General features: G+C 41.3%; 1 protein-coding gene across 3 annotated transcripts in view; it reads left to right on the forward strand.

The window, feature by feature from the left end:
- Positions 1-10,800, forward strand: part of LOC146607911 (T-cell surface glycoprotein CD4-like) — a 33,214-nt gene extending 22,414 nt beyond the window's left edge. For all 3 annotated transcript variants that reach the window (XM_085347431.1, XM_085347433.1, XM_085347432.1), the window contains 2 exons: positions 4,705-5,019; positions 6,734-10,800. In XM_085347431.1, coding sequence (XP_085203557.1) covers positions 4,705-5,019; positions 6,734-6,873 — 455 coding nt within the window. In that variant the 3' untranslated portion in view covers positions 6,874-10,800. The remainder of the gene's footprint in view (positions 1-4,704; positions 5,020-6,733) is intronic.
- The last annotated feature ends 4,704 nt before the right edge of the window (positions 10,801-15,504 follow it).

A 15,504-nucleotide genomic window follows, 5' to 3' on the forward strand; every position in this document is an offset into this window, starting at 1 on the left:
ATACATAAAAAAAGAGAAAAATCACAGCAAAATAACAGTAGAAAAACAAAAACGATAAAAAAACAGGGTAATAAAAATAAAAACACTCCCAAATTTTCCACAGATCTCTGTTACACTTAGTGATTAACTGACCTGTAAACCAACTGGGGATGCTGGACTCACATCAATTATTTTTATCATGTATTTGTTTTTAGTTTTTATGGTTCAAAGAATTATACAACTAGTGTGTCAGCTTATAAGCAATAAGCCTGGCTGCCAGAAAGTCTTTTTAGCTTGACAATGAGAAACTGAATGGGGGGGAGGGGCAAGGGGGGGGGGGGGGGGGGGGAGGCATGCTTGCGCTTCATCCAGAATATTCCTGGCAATCTCAGAGTGGACTCTGTGGGAAAAGAAACATGCATTAAAACAAATGTTATATTTGAAGTCAGTGTTAAAAAAAAAAAAAAAAAAAAAAACCTAAAGAGCTGAAGTTCCCAGGTTTTTCTTGCTGATAAAACCCATTCATACCACCCTAAAGTAACTAACAGAACAGGGGCTTTCATTTCATTTCAGTCTGTACAATCAGCCATTAAAACATTTTATATAATTTTCCATGTTGATTTCTTACAGTTTACGAGTTGCTCTGATAAATGTCTCCCACTTACTACAGCAGGATGTTTTCTAACATGTAGGAAAACTGAAGAATATTATTGAAATGACACTTATTTTTTTCCTAAATGAAATCATCTCAGCTAAATGTGTAGTTAAACTTCACTGACAGACAGGACAGTTTCACTGGTTCGGACCACCTCGGATAAAAATGGGCTGTACGTCACCCTAATGAGTTTGATGTTCCTGCTTTACAGAGTAACAACCAGTGGAAAAGAAGCAGGATTTGTCAGATTCTGTACAAATCAGCTCCACACAGACAGATCTTCTGGCAGCTTATCTTTGTTTTTATTAAGTTAATTGTGTGAACACCCTCGTTTTGAACTCCACACACTAAAGTCACCACAGTTTAAATCCACTTTAACATTTGGCAGGTTAAGTGTTGAAGTCCCAAACCTTTATTTTATTTTTTTATTCACTTTTATTATTTTATACATTTTCCTTTGTTTATGAAGAGAAAAAAAGTTCAGTTTGATCTGATCTGCCTCAGGTTTAGTTTATTGTAATAGCCTGCCTTCACATTCATGATTCTGATCTCTGGTATTTGCAGATATTTAAAGATGAACTATTTCTAAGACCTGACTCACCTTTATGCAGAGGTCTGTAATCATGTAGGTCAGTGCCATTTAGTGAAGTATTTAGCTGATGAAGGACTTTGATTAAATCAAATCAAATCACTTTTATTGTCACATCACATGTGCAGGTACATTGGTACAGCACATGTGAGTGAAATTCTTGTGTGCGAGCTTCACAAGCAACAGGGTTGTGCAAAATACAATAATGTAAACAAGCAAAATACAAGAATGGCTAAATCTGAAACTAATAAATATATGTACAATATATAATAGTATATGCATTTCTGGATGTGTATACTAAATGTTTTTCTACGTGTGTGTGTGTGTGTGTGTGTGTGTGTGTGTGTGTGTGTGTGTGTGTGTGTGTGTGTGTGTATACACATTTTTTACAAATTAAATAGAGTAAAAATAAAATATATAAAAATATACAGAGTTGAGACATGTGCAAAACAGTGGCGTTACTGTACAGTGTGGAGTGCATAATGTTAAAGTTCCAGTAGTGAAGCTGAGGTGTCTATGATGTGTTCAGCAGTCTGATGGCCTGGTGGAAGAAGCTGTCTCTCAGTCTGCTGGTACGGGACCGGATGCTGCAGAACCTCCTTCCTGATGGAAGTAGTCTGAACAGTTTCTGGCTGGGGTGACTGGAGTCCTTGATGATCCTCCCCGCTTTCCTCAGGCACCGCTTCCTGTAGATATCTTGGAGGGAGGGAAGCTCACCTCCAATTATCCGTTCAGAGCACCGCACTACTCGCTGGAGAGCTTTGCAGTTGTAGGCGGTGCTGTTGCCATACCAGGTGGTGATGCATCCAGTGAGGATGCTCTCAATGGCACAGTGATAGAAGGTCCTGAGGATGCGGGGGCTCATGCCAAATCTTTTCAGTCTCCTGAGAAAGAAGAGGTGCTGCTGCGCCTTCTTCACTGTTTTGTTTGTGTGTACTGACCACGTAAGATCCTCAGCCAGATGTACACCAAGGAACCGGAAGCTGCTCACTCTCTCCACAGCAGCGCCGTTGATGGTGATGGGGGTGTGTACTTCTCTGCACCTCCGGAAGTCCACTATCAACTCCTTTGTCTTTGCGACGTTGAGGGTGAGATGGTTGTCTTGACACCAGTGGGTCAGGGCGCTGACCTCCTCCCTGTAAGCCGTCTCATCACCGTTGGTGATAAGACCCACCACTGTAGTGTCGTCCGCAAACTTCACAATGATGTTGGAGTTGTTAGTGGCTGTGCAGTCGTAGGTGTAGAGTGAGTACAGGAGAGGGCTCAGTACACACCCCTGTGGAGCACCAGTGTTCAGTGTGATGGGGGATGAGGTGATGCTGCCCAGTCTGACCACTTGGCGTCTGTCAGACAGGAAGCTAAGGATCCAGCTGCAGAGGGAGCTGCTCAGTCCTAGATCCTGCAGTTTCCTGTCCAGCTTCGAGGGAACGATGGTATTGAATGCTGAGCTGTAATCTACAAACAGCATTCTCACATACGTGTCTCTCTTCTCCAGGTGTGACAGGGCAGTGTGTAGTGTCAGGGCTATGGCATCATCAGTGGACCTGTTGTGGCGGTATGCGAACTGTAGAGGGTCCAGTGAGTCGGGTAGTGCAGAGCAGATGAAATCCCTGACCAGCTTCTGGAAGCATTTGCTTACGATGGGGGTCAGGGCTACAGGTCGCCAGTCGTTCAATGAGGAGATGGTGGAGGATTTGGGTACAGGGACGACGGTGGCCATTTTGAAGCAGGCTGGGACTACAGACAGAGAGAGGGAAAGGTTGAAGATGTGCGTGAACACTCCAGCCAGCTGAGCCGCGCATGACTTGAGGACGCGGCCGGGAATCCCGTCCGGACCAGTAGCTTTGCGCACGTTCACCTTCCTGAAGCACTTCCGCACATCCTCCTCAGACACAGTGTGCGCACTGACGTCATCTGCGGTGCGCACACTGTCTGGTCTCATGGTGTTCGCTGCGTCGAATCTAGCGTAGAATACGTTTAGATCCTCACACAGAGAGGCCGTGGTCTGCGGTGTGCTGGTTTTCCCTCTAAAGTCTGTGATCGTGTTTAGTCCCTGCCACATACTCCGAGGGTTGTCAAACTGTTGCTCCACCCTGTCCCTGTACTCACGTTTGGCTGCTTTGATCGTCTTCCGGAGTTGGTAATGTGCGTGTTTGTAGTCCGATGTGTTCGCGGAGGCAAAGGCGGTGCTCCGTGCCGCGCGAACATCTCCGTTAATCCAGGGTTTTTGATTTGGGAAGGATTTAACTGTTCTGGATGGGACGACATCTTCCACGCATTTTCTGATAAATCCGCAGACTGAGTCTGTGTACTCATCAATGTCCCTAGCAGCCACGTGAAACATTTCCCAGTCCGCGTGATCAAAACAGTCCCGCAGCGTAGATTCCGATTGGTCCGTCCAACAGTGCACCGCCCTCCGGGTTGGAGCTTCCCGTTTCAGCTTCTGCCTGTAGGCGGGCAGGAGCAGGATGGAGCAGTGATCTGATTGGCCGAATGGGGCGCGGGGGAGGGCTTTGTACGCATCCCGGAAAGAGGTGTAGCAGTGGTCAAGTAGCCGGTCTCCACGAGTGTTGAAATGGATGTGTTGATGGAGTTTTGGTGAGACTTTCTTCAGGTTTCCCTTATTAAAGTCTCCGGCTGTGATAAACGCTGCCTCTGAGTGTGCGGTTTCCTCGCTGCTGATCGCGCTGTACAGTTCCCTGAGTGCTCTGTCAGTGTCGGCTTGTGGGGGTATGTAAACAGCCGTAATGATCACTGCTGTAAATTCCCTCGGTAGCCAGAATGGCCGGCACTTAATCATCAGGTACTCCAGGTCCGGTGAGCAGAAGGATTTGACCGGGTGCACGTTCGCATAATCACACCAGCTGTTGTTGATCATGAAACACACACCACCGCCTCTCCCAGTAAGATCCTGTGACCTGTCCGCGCGATGCACAGAGTTACAGTTACAGTTAGGAAAAGAGGGAAGCTGTTCTTGGCTTCAGCTTGCGGCCCCTCAGTCTCAGGACAGACATTAACAGCTGAATCAGATTAATTAATGCTAAAATACTGCTCATGTTCTTCCTCTGCTGTGAGATTTTCCCTGTGCTCAAAGTCACATGATGTTTGCAGGTCACTCACTCACAGCACTGAGCATGAATTACACAGTGCAGCAGCATTTACTGAGTATTCCCATCATCGTCTGGCAGATTTTAATCACAGTAAAAATTTACAGTCCTCTGCATATTTAAAGACATTCATGAGGGTTTACTAAGCAGGAGAACATCCAGTGAGTGTTTTATGTGTTTAAGGTTTTTCCAAACAACAGACTGATTCCATAAATTGGCTTGTGATGATTTGGTTCAGAGGACAGAAGTTTATCCAGAGAAAAACTGGAACATTAAGTTTTTTAGTCTGTTGCTTAAACAGTGAGCTAAAGCACAGAGCTGTGGTGAAGCTGTGCACAGGTAATCTGTAACTCACCTGTCCTGTCGTCCTGCAGTCAGCAGCCAGTCTGTGAGGACCGGCTTCATCGGGGGTGAGGTCCTCCTGCCCTGCGTCTACTCTGAAAAGCTGCCCAAGGAGGTCAACGCCTTCTGGAGGGACAAGGATGACAATGTTGTGTTGGACATCTTCAACGGCAGAGAGGGTAAAATGGATCCAAAGTTCAAAAGTCGCGTGTTCAGCTTTCCAAACCAATACGAGACTGGAAACTTCTCCATCCTTATAAAGGGCCTGAGGGCAGACGACGCCGGCCCGTATGACTGCTACATCACCAAAGTGGACTATCAGACCAAGATAACTCTGAAAGTCACAGGTCAGTTCAGCAGCACGAGCACCTTATTAGGAACACCTCAGTGTTTGTGCAGCAGCAGCTCAGGGGTCTTTGAAAAGTGCAGAAAATGATCATGCTGCTGTGAATAGAAATCAGGACACGTTTCCTCTTTAGATCTAATTCAGTGCAGAAACTGTTCACAGTAAGTGTCGATGAAGTCTCGAGCTCACAAAGAGCTGACTGCTGCACAAAAATCCTCTTTATTAATCCATTCTCTCTCTGAACAAATACACGTGCTGCAAATCTAGCGTGCAACTCTTATTATCCTGTTGTTGTGGTGCCTGACTCTTTCCACATTATAAAATTATGACATCACTACAATGTGATTTGTGTCTTGCAAGTGTTGAAGCTGGACACCATTAGTTTTATTGCTGCAGAAACAACAACAACGCAACAATATCAGATCGAGTCAAAGCTGGAGTTGGTGGCTCGTTATGTATCTGCTGCGTCCATGTGGCCCTATATGTGTCACAGATAAACAGCATGAACCCTGATCAGTGAGTGTGAGCTCAGGTATGGGGATAAAAACTTTTTCAACTGCTTGTGGCTCGTGCAGCAGGTCAATATCAGGTGAAACTTGAACTCAGACAGCACCAGACTCCATTCAGATTTTCCCCAATTTAAGAGGCTTTTTAAAAATATCCTCCGTGTCCTGCAGGTGAACATGAGTTTGGTTATCAGACTATTAAGCAGCCCCATCAGTGGCTCTGTGCTGCAACACTGCCACCTGCTGGACTGCACCTACACCTGTGAACACATTTGAATCTTTAAAGAGTTCCAGTGTCGTGTTTGCCTTTTAAATATTGTTCACTTTTCATATTAAAAAAAGTAAAAACAAAAACTTAAATCTGAATCTAAAATCCAAAGCAGCACTACAAGAGGAAGAAAATAATTTTATTAGCTTTTTTTTTTCCTTTTTTTTGTTCGTTTCTGATCTTCCCACAATATTTTAGTATTCCACTGTCAGGCGTGTTTTTAGAAGCAGCATACAGCATACATGTAGCTTGCCATCACCAGTGTGTGAATGTGTGTGTGAATGGGTGGATGACTGAATGTAGTGTAAAGTGCTTTGGGGTCCATAGGGACAAATTAAAGCGATATACAAATACAGGCCATTTACCATTACATCACCTACAAAGCTGCAGTAGTGTTAAAACTGAGTGGATAAAAGAGGAAACAGACCTTTTAGAGCTCAAACACTGACTAAAATGAACAGCTAATTTACTGAACCACTAAGGCAGGGCTGCCCAATCCCAGTCCTCGAGAGCTACTATCCTGCAGCTTTTAGATGCATCCCTACTCCAACACAGCTGAATCAAATGAATGGCTTGTTATCAGGCCTTTGCCAAACACGATGGCATGCTGAAGAGGTAATCAAACCATTTGATTCAGCTGTGTTGGAGTAGGGATGCATCTAAAAGCTGCAGGACGGTAGCTCTCGAGGACCGGGATTGGGCACCCCTGCACTAAGGTGTGCCTTGTGCGGATTTGACTTTGGGCTGATTTGACAGCATAAAGCAAAGATAGCGCTGCTTCCCAGCAAACTTACAAATGCTACACTTAAGAAGTTGCACTTTAAAATTTAAAAAAAGTAACAGAAAGCATCTTTATTTTTAGGCAAACAGAAGAAAAGAAAAAAGTGTTTTTTGCACGTTCAGCTCTGATTAAACTGATGTTTATCTGTTTTGTGTTGCAGAGAAGCCCGCCGTTAAAATAACGACTCCACGTCCTTCGCCTCCTGTGACTGCTTTGCCTCGGGGTGCAGCGGTTACCTCCTCCTCCCTGCAGCACCTGACTCTCCTCTGTCCTGCTCTGTTTGTGCTTTTCTTCTCTTGAAAGTAGGCACAGACTTGAGTTAAAGTTGGGTTTAGCTTTAATCAAAAACTAGATTATACCTTAAAAATAACATTTCACACTGTCGTATAAAGTAAAACCCTTCTTTTCCATATTTGCTCTAAATCTGGTAAATGTATAATGGAGCTGCTTTGAATTATTGACATCCATACATCTATCGTCATTATATACAGCTATCGTCTTAACGTTTCATCCTTCAGCTCAGACGACTGAAAAATTCCTCTTCTGCCTCGAGGCATTTCTTATTAGACTGTTCAGTGTGCTGATGTAACTCATCCTCCAATCAGGTGACAGAAAAATGTTAAACCTAAACCTCAGCTCGAAACCACCTGCGACCGTTACACTCCGACTCACCCGCTGCATCCACCTCCACCTGTTTTCAGCCCTCCAAAACAAACATGAATGAACTCGCTGCACTGATGTTCATGACATCAACGTTAAATTGATCCATTTATAAACAGTCTCCCAAAGACAGGCTGTCATGTTATTCAATGTATGTTGACAGTCATAAAGATAGTCGTTTAGCTTAGTCTTGCTAATCAAGTCATCTGCCCTGCTGGACACGCTGTGTCATGACACCAGAGATATCGGTGTAGTCCTGTTTAGATCTGATTGGAGTCAGATGGTGTTTTCATTGCTTTTCAGTGCTAACTTCATGCTGTGTTACTGGAAAACAAAGAAATAACCTCCAAAATGTGTAAGTATCCATACTGGCCAATATTGGTTAATGCCTGAAAAACTGATGAACCAGTCTCCTGGCTGATATCCATCCGCTGAGTCAGGTCAGCCTCCAAATTCAATGATTTCAAAACTGAGTGTGGCCCTGAAAGGTCAAACAGCTGCAAGTAGAAAAGTACTCCAAAAACACACCAAGTACAATAAAAGAAAAACAAAAAACCTCACAAAAAGTTATTTTTTAGTAATGTTTTTTTCAATTTCCTTTCTGTTTTGTGCACTTGTTCCATTTGTTGATGTTTTCTTATGTTGCAGTGCATTTGACCTTTGAGCGCCACCATTTAAATAAATCAAAAATAAGTTATATGGAGAGCTGACGAGGTTTTAAAACCAGTCATTATTTACCCCTATTGAAGCTCTTTTGATGCCCGAGACCAAAAAAGGACATTACAGCAGAAGAAGAAGAAAAGTATCCGAACAACATTGATACGACCCAGATTACTGTCATAAACAGAAAAATACAGTTGTTCGACTTTCCGAGATTGCTGCCGGACCTTTAACGTCTAAAGTTTCAGTGTGTGTTTCATTATAATTGTACTCAGATACTTCTGTGATGGGCCGATATTAGTCATATTGATCAAATTGGAATTCTTCCACAGAAAACACCTTTATAAAGCTGATTTACATTGTTCACGTTCTTTGTCGATCGCCAGGAGGGAAGTGCTCCCTATCATCTATGAATAAAACAGGAAGTCACACTGTCAGGCAGATTTAACAGGCTTTAATCTACCTGGATGTTTCACAGTGACACCATATAGAGACTGATGTTTGCCACAGACCGGGATTGTGAAGGTTTTTGTTTTTTAGGTTGTGTTCATTTCAGTGATTCTCCTTGCATGTGTGTCTGTGTATCACTGACGTAAAAAGCATTAGTTTGATCCAAAGACATTCAACATCAAATGAATCTTTAAAGTATCAGATGTGTGAAACATGTGAGAACAATCGGCCACTACATGGAGCTGTCACAGTTATGATTATTATTATTGTTAGTAGTATTATTAATAATCGTTATTATTGTTGTTATTATTATTTATTAACAATGGAGGAGCTCCAGCAAATTTAAGACTTACTAAATCTGATGGCATGGATCTCTGCAGAAGATTAGCAGCTTCTAAAGGAGGTCATTGTACATTATGCAGTTTGTTTTTCTCTGTTTTTATTTGAAGAAATTACTGTTGAAGGAAAATAAGCACTTACAACTAAGCTGTTATTTATTATTGATTAAAAAAACCAAAATGTAAAAGTAATGTTTACTAAAAACAGCAAAACATCCAACACAATCCACACAAGTGTGTGTGAATGGGGATGACTGGATGTGTAAAGTGCTTTGGGGCCCTTAGGGACTAGTAAAGCGCTATACAAATACAGGCCATTTACCATTTACAATCCAACAAAAACATGACTTTATTACAATCGGTGCTGAGAATAGTCAGTAAAATGTCAGATTTATTGTCTGCGTCTTCTATCATTTACTATATAATACTGTTATTAAAGATCTGCTGTGTTTTATATATTTATATATATTGTTTCCGATGCAGATGGGTCAAAACATCCCGAAGCTCCCTTTAAGCTTCATCTTGTTTACCGGCATATTTTATGTTTATGAAGTGACGAGAGATCAAAAAGCTGCAACGCAGATGTGTGTGAGTCTTCCCAGGTAGCACAAAGAGCTGATTAACCGATTAGTGGACTGAGCAACAGTTCAGCTCTGCAAACGATACTACTCGCTTGATTTTCAGGGTTCAGTCCTCAAACCACAGTTTGAGTTTTCTTGCACAAGCCAATGCGTCAAAGTTGTTTTGCTTCCATAGTCAAAGATTTACTCCCAACTTTCATACCTCAGATTTTATCTGTCAACATTTCAGGTTTATTTATTATCTGGTTTAATTGTTGCAGTGTCATAGTAGAGATCTTAACAAAATGTTAGGGTCAGGGAACGAACGAGGATCCTCTTTCGTTTGTATCAGTTTTTTGTTTCATTTTTTTTTTCTCTTTTCAGCGATAAGGATGATAACAGATCAGTGGTTTAGTCTTCTTCATCAACATGTGGGGTTAACTGTCTGTTTAATTACACAAAGACTCTAGGCACTACAACGTTCAGCCAACTTGTTGGCTTTAAGTCATTTTCAGATTAGTTTGTGTTAGGCAGAATAATTCATATTAAAACTTGTCAGTCATTCGATGAAGATCAATCAGTTGTGTTCAGTGTTTTATTTTCATAATTTGTTTTGTTCCTTGGCTTAGTTGTTGTGTCATGGAGGTATTTGTCAGGGTTTCAAAGCCTTGGAAACATCCAGTGTTTTTAGTTTCTTTGCTTCAGCTCAAGTTTAAGCCTGTTTATCATACAGTTTTAAGTCAGGACAGACTGAACCAAAGTCCAGGATCTTTTCCCTTATACCAACTTAATCAACCAATAGCATCGTGGTCATGTGACCAGGATCATTTAAGTGTAACTACTGCTTGCTCTGGTGTGACCACAGGTGGCGCTACAGTGTTTCTCTTGTAGAAAACATCAAAGAAGCTGCGACCGCACATAAACTGTCTGTCAGTCACCCAATCAGTTAATCGATCAGCTCTGATGTGCCGTGTGTTTGTGTATCGCCGCGCTGTTACAGTCTGAATGGTGAGGGTCTCTGCTCAGGGTACCTGTGATGTCTGAAGGTAATCACAGCAGTCATGTGACCCTGGTCCTTTTCATTGTAGCAGACCATGGTGTGAAGTGTGGAAAGCAACCCAGAGGCATTGTGGGAAATTTAGGAAAAACTGGTAGCTTTTTTTTTTCTTCTTTTCTTCCCTGTTTCTGGTTGTTTTTAATGCAGTTTATTTAAACTGGATTCAAACCTTTGTTTTGACTCTGAGTGTTATGTTAAGGAAGGTGTTGATGACTTCAGACTTCCTCAGCAGTTCTGGTGTGTTTGTTACATCTGACGTTTGCAGGTTCATTGCTGAAGCTCAATAAAAACCCAACAATAAAACGAAACGTTTCTCAGTGTTTTTGTTCTGCAGTAACAGTTTCCTGCCACAAGGAGGAGCCACTGAATCCACTGTGACGATGGAAATGTTTAATTATCAATGAGAAATGTTTATGCAGTAATTTATATTTTACACTTACCATGTGAATTTGTTTTGTGTGTGTGTGTTTTACTAAATAAAGAGTTAACAATCAGATGTCAGTCCCACTGAAGCCAAGTTCAGATAATTAAATTGAAAGAGATTTAAAAATGTGTCTTTGAGGTATTCCCTGTTATTGTTTATGATTGGTTTGTGAAACAGCTGATTCATTAACTGATTCATTCAGTTAATGGAATGATTGAATAATAAAGTCCCGTTTAAACACAAATTGTTCTACAATAATTAAAAACAAACTTTTTTTTACTCTTTTGTCTTTTTTTTTTTTTTTTTTGTTTCTCTGAAACTATCTGCATCATGTCGGGGTGTAACATGGTGATATAGATAAGTGGCAGAGGAAAAATGTGGACAACAAAAGGCTTTAAATAAACGTAATCAGCGCCTGCAGTGATGAAGCTGCTGTAGTGCTCTATTCTGATGAAGGTGAGCACAGTGTGTCAGAACGAGCTTCATCTGAAGGGTGGCTGACCTCCGTCTTAGAGATGGGATGAGGAGAGTAGAGCCAAAACTCCATGAATCTGTGACCTCTCTATTAGTGAAGATCCTTTAGCGTCCCTCTGGATCAATGGATGAACTCCTGGAGTCAGGAAAGGTTGTGTTTCTGATCGACTCAATCAACATCAGTCAACAACATCTTGGTTTAAAAATAAATGACATGAAGCAAAACATTCTTTTTTTTTTCTTTTTTTTTTAAAATTAAGATAGCTTCAGGCTGTGATTTTGGCCTTGGTTTATTAAATAATACACCACAGTGATGAACCTGTGGTGACACCCTAGATGAAGGTGGTGGTAGTTCTTATTTTTGCAGGTCGACTGCTGTGTTTGATTCTTGGTGTTTGGAGGAGTAGCTCTAATGATGGACCTTGAATGTTCCAGCCCTGATAAGTGCTACAAAGGCAGGCTTTGTTTGGGAACGTCTTTGTGTACAAAGAATAGCTGAGGCAGGTGGCTGGAAGAGGGAAGTCTGAGCATTTCTCTTGGATTATGAGGCAGAAAACGGATGGTTCATTCAATAATGAATATATGATGTTCATGTACCTTTGGTTATTTTGTATTTCTGCAAATTTTAAAATATAAGCCGACTAATACATGGTGATTCAGGACAAATATCTCATTTTATTCCTTCCTTTTTGGTAACTTCAGCAAAGAGTCAAAATATTCCTTTAGGCGTATTGTAACACACTCCTTCAACGCAAACCATGAGGGGACTTTTCCATTTATGAGGACACAGGTTGTAAATCAAACACAGCATTCATTTCTACTCTGCTCCACCCTCCTGTGGTACTCAGCTAAAAATAAAAAAAAGGACCTGGACGCACATATTCACAATCTTACAAAGCTACATTATTGTCAGTAAATTTGGAGAACCTCTTTTGGTCACAGGACCCTTGAGCATCTGTAATCTGTACTTATAATACTACCAATTATTAATTAATTAATATATTAATTAATATATTAATATTCCATATAATATATTAATTAATATAATGATCATAATCTGTGCATCTGTCCTGAATCCCGCAGCTGTATTCAGTACAGATGTCAGTTGTACGCTGGTGGACTTCCCTTTTAGTGAGAGTAAATGCAAACAGGAAGCATCACTTTTTAAAGGATTTCACATCCTCATCATTAAAGCTTTTCTTCTCGGTTTTTACTGTAAATGTCGCTTCTGTTTTTCACAGCAACACAGAGTCATTTTATTTCATTGCATTTACTACAGTTTTCTGCTGTGTCAGTGTGTGGGCCTCACTGCTCATCTGAGAGCTCACATCTTCAGTAGCACTTTATAGTGATGTCATATAATAATAGTAGTAATTTAAAACAGATGTATTATTCAAGAAATTCAAAGTGTTTATTGTCATGTGTCACAAGAGAAAAGGCATTTCTCTGTGCAATGAAATTCTTTCTTTGCTGTCCACCCACAGATGCCGATTAATATATACAATAGAAACAGAACATGTAAATACAAATAGTACAAATAAATAAATGTAGACAGTAAAGGAGACAAAATATGGAGATCTGAAACAGAAATGTGTGTAAAAGAGCTATAGCTTAATGTGTAAGATGACCTGATGTGCAAAATAAATGTATTATTACTGTTCAAAATGGGTCAGCTGTTCAAGAGTCTGATGGCAGTGGGCAAGAAGGAGTTGTTGAGTCTCGATATTCTGGATTTCAAACTTCTGAACCTCCGCCCTGAAGGCAGAAGTGTGAACAGTCTGTGTTGGGGGTGTGTGGGGTCTTTGAGGATGGAGGCAGCTCTCCTCTGGACTCGATGATGGTAGATGCTCTGCAGAGAGGGCACCGGTGTCCTGGTGATCTTCTCCACAGTTGTTATCACTCTCTGCAGGCGTTTGCGGTCCATAGCAGTAGTGCTGCCGTACCATGCAGTGATGCAGCTGGTCAGTGTGCTCTCCACAGTGCAGCTGTAGAAGCTGCTGAGGATCTTGGCCGACATACCAAATTTCCTCAGCCTCCTCAGGAAATACAGCCGCTGCTGAGCCTTCTTGACCAGCTGTGTGGTGTTCAGTGACCAGGTGAGGTCCTCGGTGATGTAGACGCCCAGGCACCTGAAGCTGCTCACCCTCTCCACTTCAAGGCCCCGGATAGACAGCGGTTGGTGAGGCCTCCTCTTCTTCCTCATGTCCACTATCATCTTCTTTGTCTTGTCAGTGTTGAGGGTGTCCTCACACCATGACACCAGACCGGCCACCTCTCTCCTGTAAGCCGCCTCGTCTCCTCCAGTGATGCAACCGATCACTGCAGTGTCGTCCGCGAACTTCAAAATGATGTTATTCTGAATATTGTTATGATTATCACATGCAGTGATAGCTGTAAATTGTATATTTATAAATGACATATTGAGGTGTAATATGTATAAATGATGAATTAAGCGCTTGCTCTGCTTACTTTGTTTCCTCTGCAGGTGAAGGTAGAAAGTGTGTGTGAGCTGATGTGAATTCAGCAGCATGGATCAGTGTGAGGACAGAGAGGAGGGAGTCCCTCCCTCTAAAATCACTCTGTGTGGGGAACATGAGAGCCAGACCAAAGCTCAGAGGTGAGGTACAGAGGTACTACTCACACTCAAAACTGTGTCACAGGCAGGATGATGAAGACCAAGCAGCAAAGAGTAAACTCAGGTCACTTGGACCTTGTGCTGGACCGAGTTGAAAAACAGGAGGAGGAGTCCCAGGAATTATTAGAAAAATATAGTTTCCATTTATTTAACCCCCAAAAATTATATTTACAAGACTAATAAATGTTGAGCTCATAAAAGAGGCCAAAGAAACAAAACTGAACTGAACTCAGGCAACGACTGCAAACTTAACAAACCAAATGACCTAAACATGAAATGACATACAAGGGTATATATAATGGCTGATCAGACCATTGTGACACATGAGGGGGTAACAAACAAACACAATCATAAATCACAAACGATGCAGTACAATCTGGTTTGTTAATAAACTAAACACCAAAGAAGAAAATCAAAAAACCCCATTAAACCCTAAACTCAAATATTTAATTAAATACAAATACTTTGTTTTTAAAGTAAAGAAAACACACATTCCCCCCTTCAGCAGGAAGTGGTGGTGTAGTCCAATTATCTTCCTTTGCATTTAATGATTTCAAACCCTGGCTACCATCTTTTGTCCAGCAACTCCCAGGGATGATGGCAGGTAAGAAATAAAAAGACAAAGGTTAGTCAGAAAGCAAAGAAATGAAGTAGTATGAATACATAAGTAAACTAAATGTGCACGCTTACAAATAGAACAAATGTATCCAAACCAATCAATAAAGTTATTGGCAACTAAAATGTATTACTATGTTCAAATGAAGAATGAAAATACAAAAGTTATCGACTTTAGAGTGTGGCCACGGGTTTGGCCATCACAGACCTCTAAGCAGAACACTGACCTAACAATTAGACTGTCCTTTTTTAAGAAAGACTGTCTAAAATGACAAGATTCAAGGTTACTGCAAAATTACAAAAATTAAAATTTGATTAAATTTGATGTTAGTCGCACAAAAATGTTGATTTTTATGGTTTAAAAGCCTATATTATCTGTTGTTTGACCAGTCTATTTGTTTTTTTTCTGTTAATAACTCAGATGTTGGTGAGATTTTATAAAACGACTCTTTCTTGTTCATTGTTTAGTGTACGAATTATCAAAAACGTTCTCTTACTTTATCAGATAAAAAAGACAGACGGGCTTTTAAAGGAATGGCTGTGGGAAACTCTGGAGACTTTGGGAACTGAAGAGCTGAAAAACTTCAAGTGGTGTCTGCAAAATGTTACTGAGTCAAGGGATGGCTTCAAGCCAATCAAAAAGAGTCGACTGGAGAACGCAGACAGACTGGACACAGTGGACCTGATGGTGCAGATGTACGATACAAAGACTGCAGCGGTGACAACGAAGATTTTAAAGAAGATCAAAAGGAATGAAGGTCTGCTATTTAGAGGAAATATAAAGGCTGTACCTGTTGTTTTAAACAATAATGAAAATGAATCCATTATTGGTTTTCAACAGGACAACCATTTCCCCAAATTCTGCTGCAGGATCAACCAGCTAATGCCACAGGTATGTGTTCATTATGGTACTAAGTCATACTACGCAAAGACTGATAATATAACTGTAATATATGTAATAAAAAAGGGGGGAGACGAAATAGCTGATTTAATCGTGGCTCAAGAGTTGGGAGGTCGCCTTGTAATCGGAAGGTTGCCGGTTCGAGCCCCGGCTTGGA

This window comes from Diplotaxodon limnothrissa, linkage group LG23 (genome assembly GCF_057381915.1).
Source record: "Diplotaxodon limnothrissa isolate DT_005_m linkage group LG23, D_limnothrissa_male_GT1.1, whole genome shotgun sequence".
Taxonomy (NCBI): domain Eukaryota; kingdom Metazoa; phylum Chordata; class Actinopteri; order Cichliformes; family Cichlidae; genus Diplotaxodon; species Diplotaxodon limnothrissa.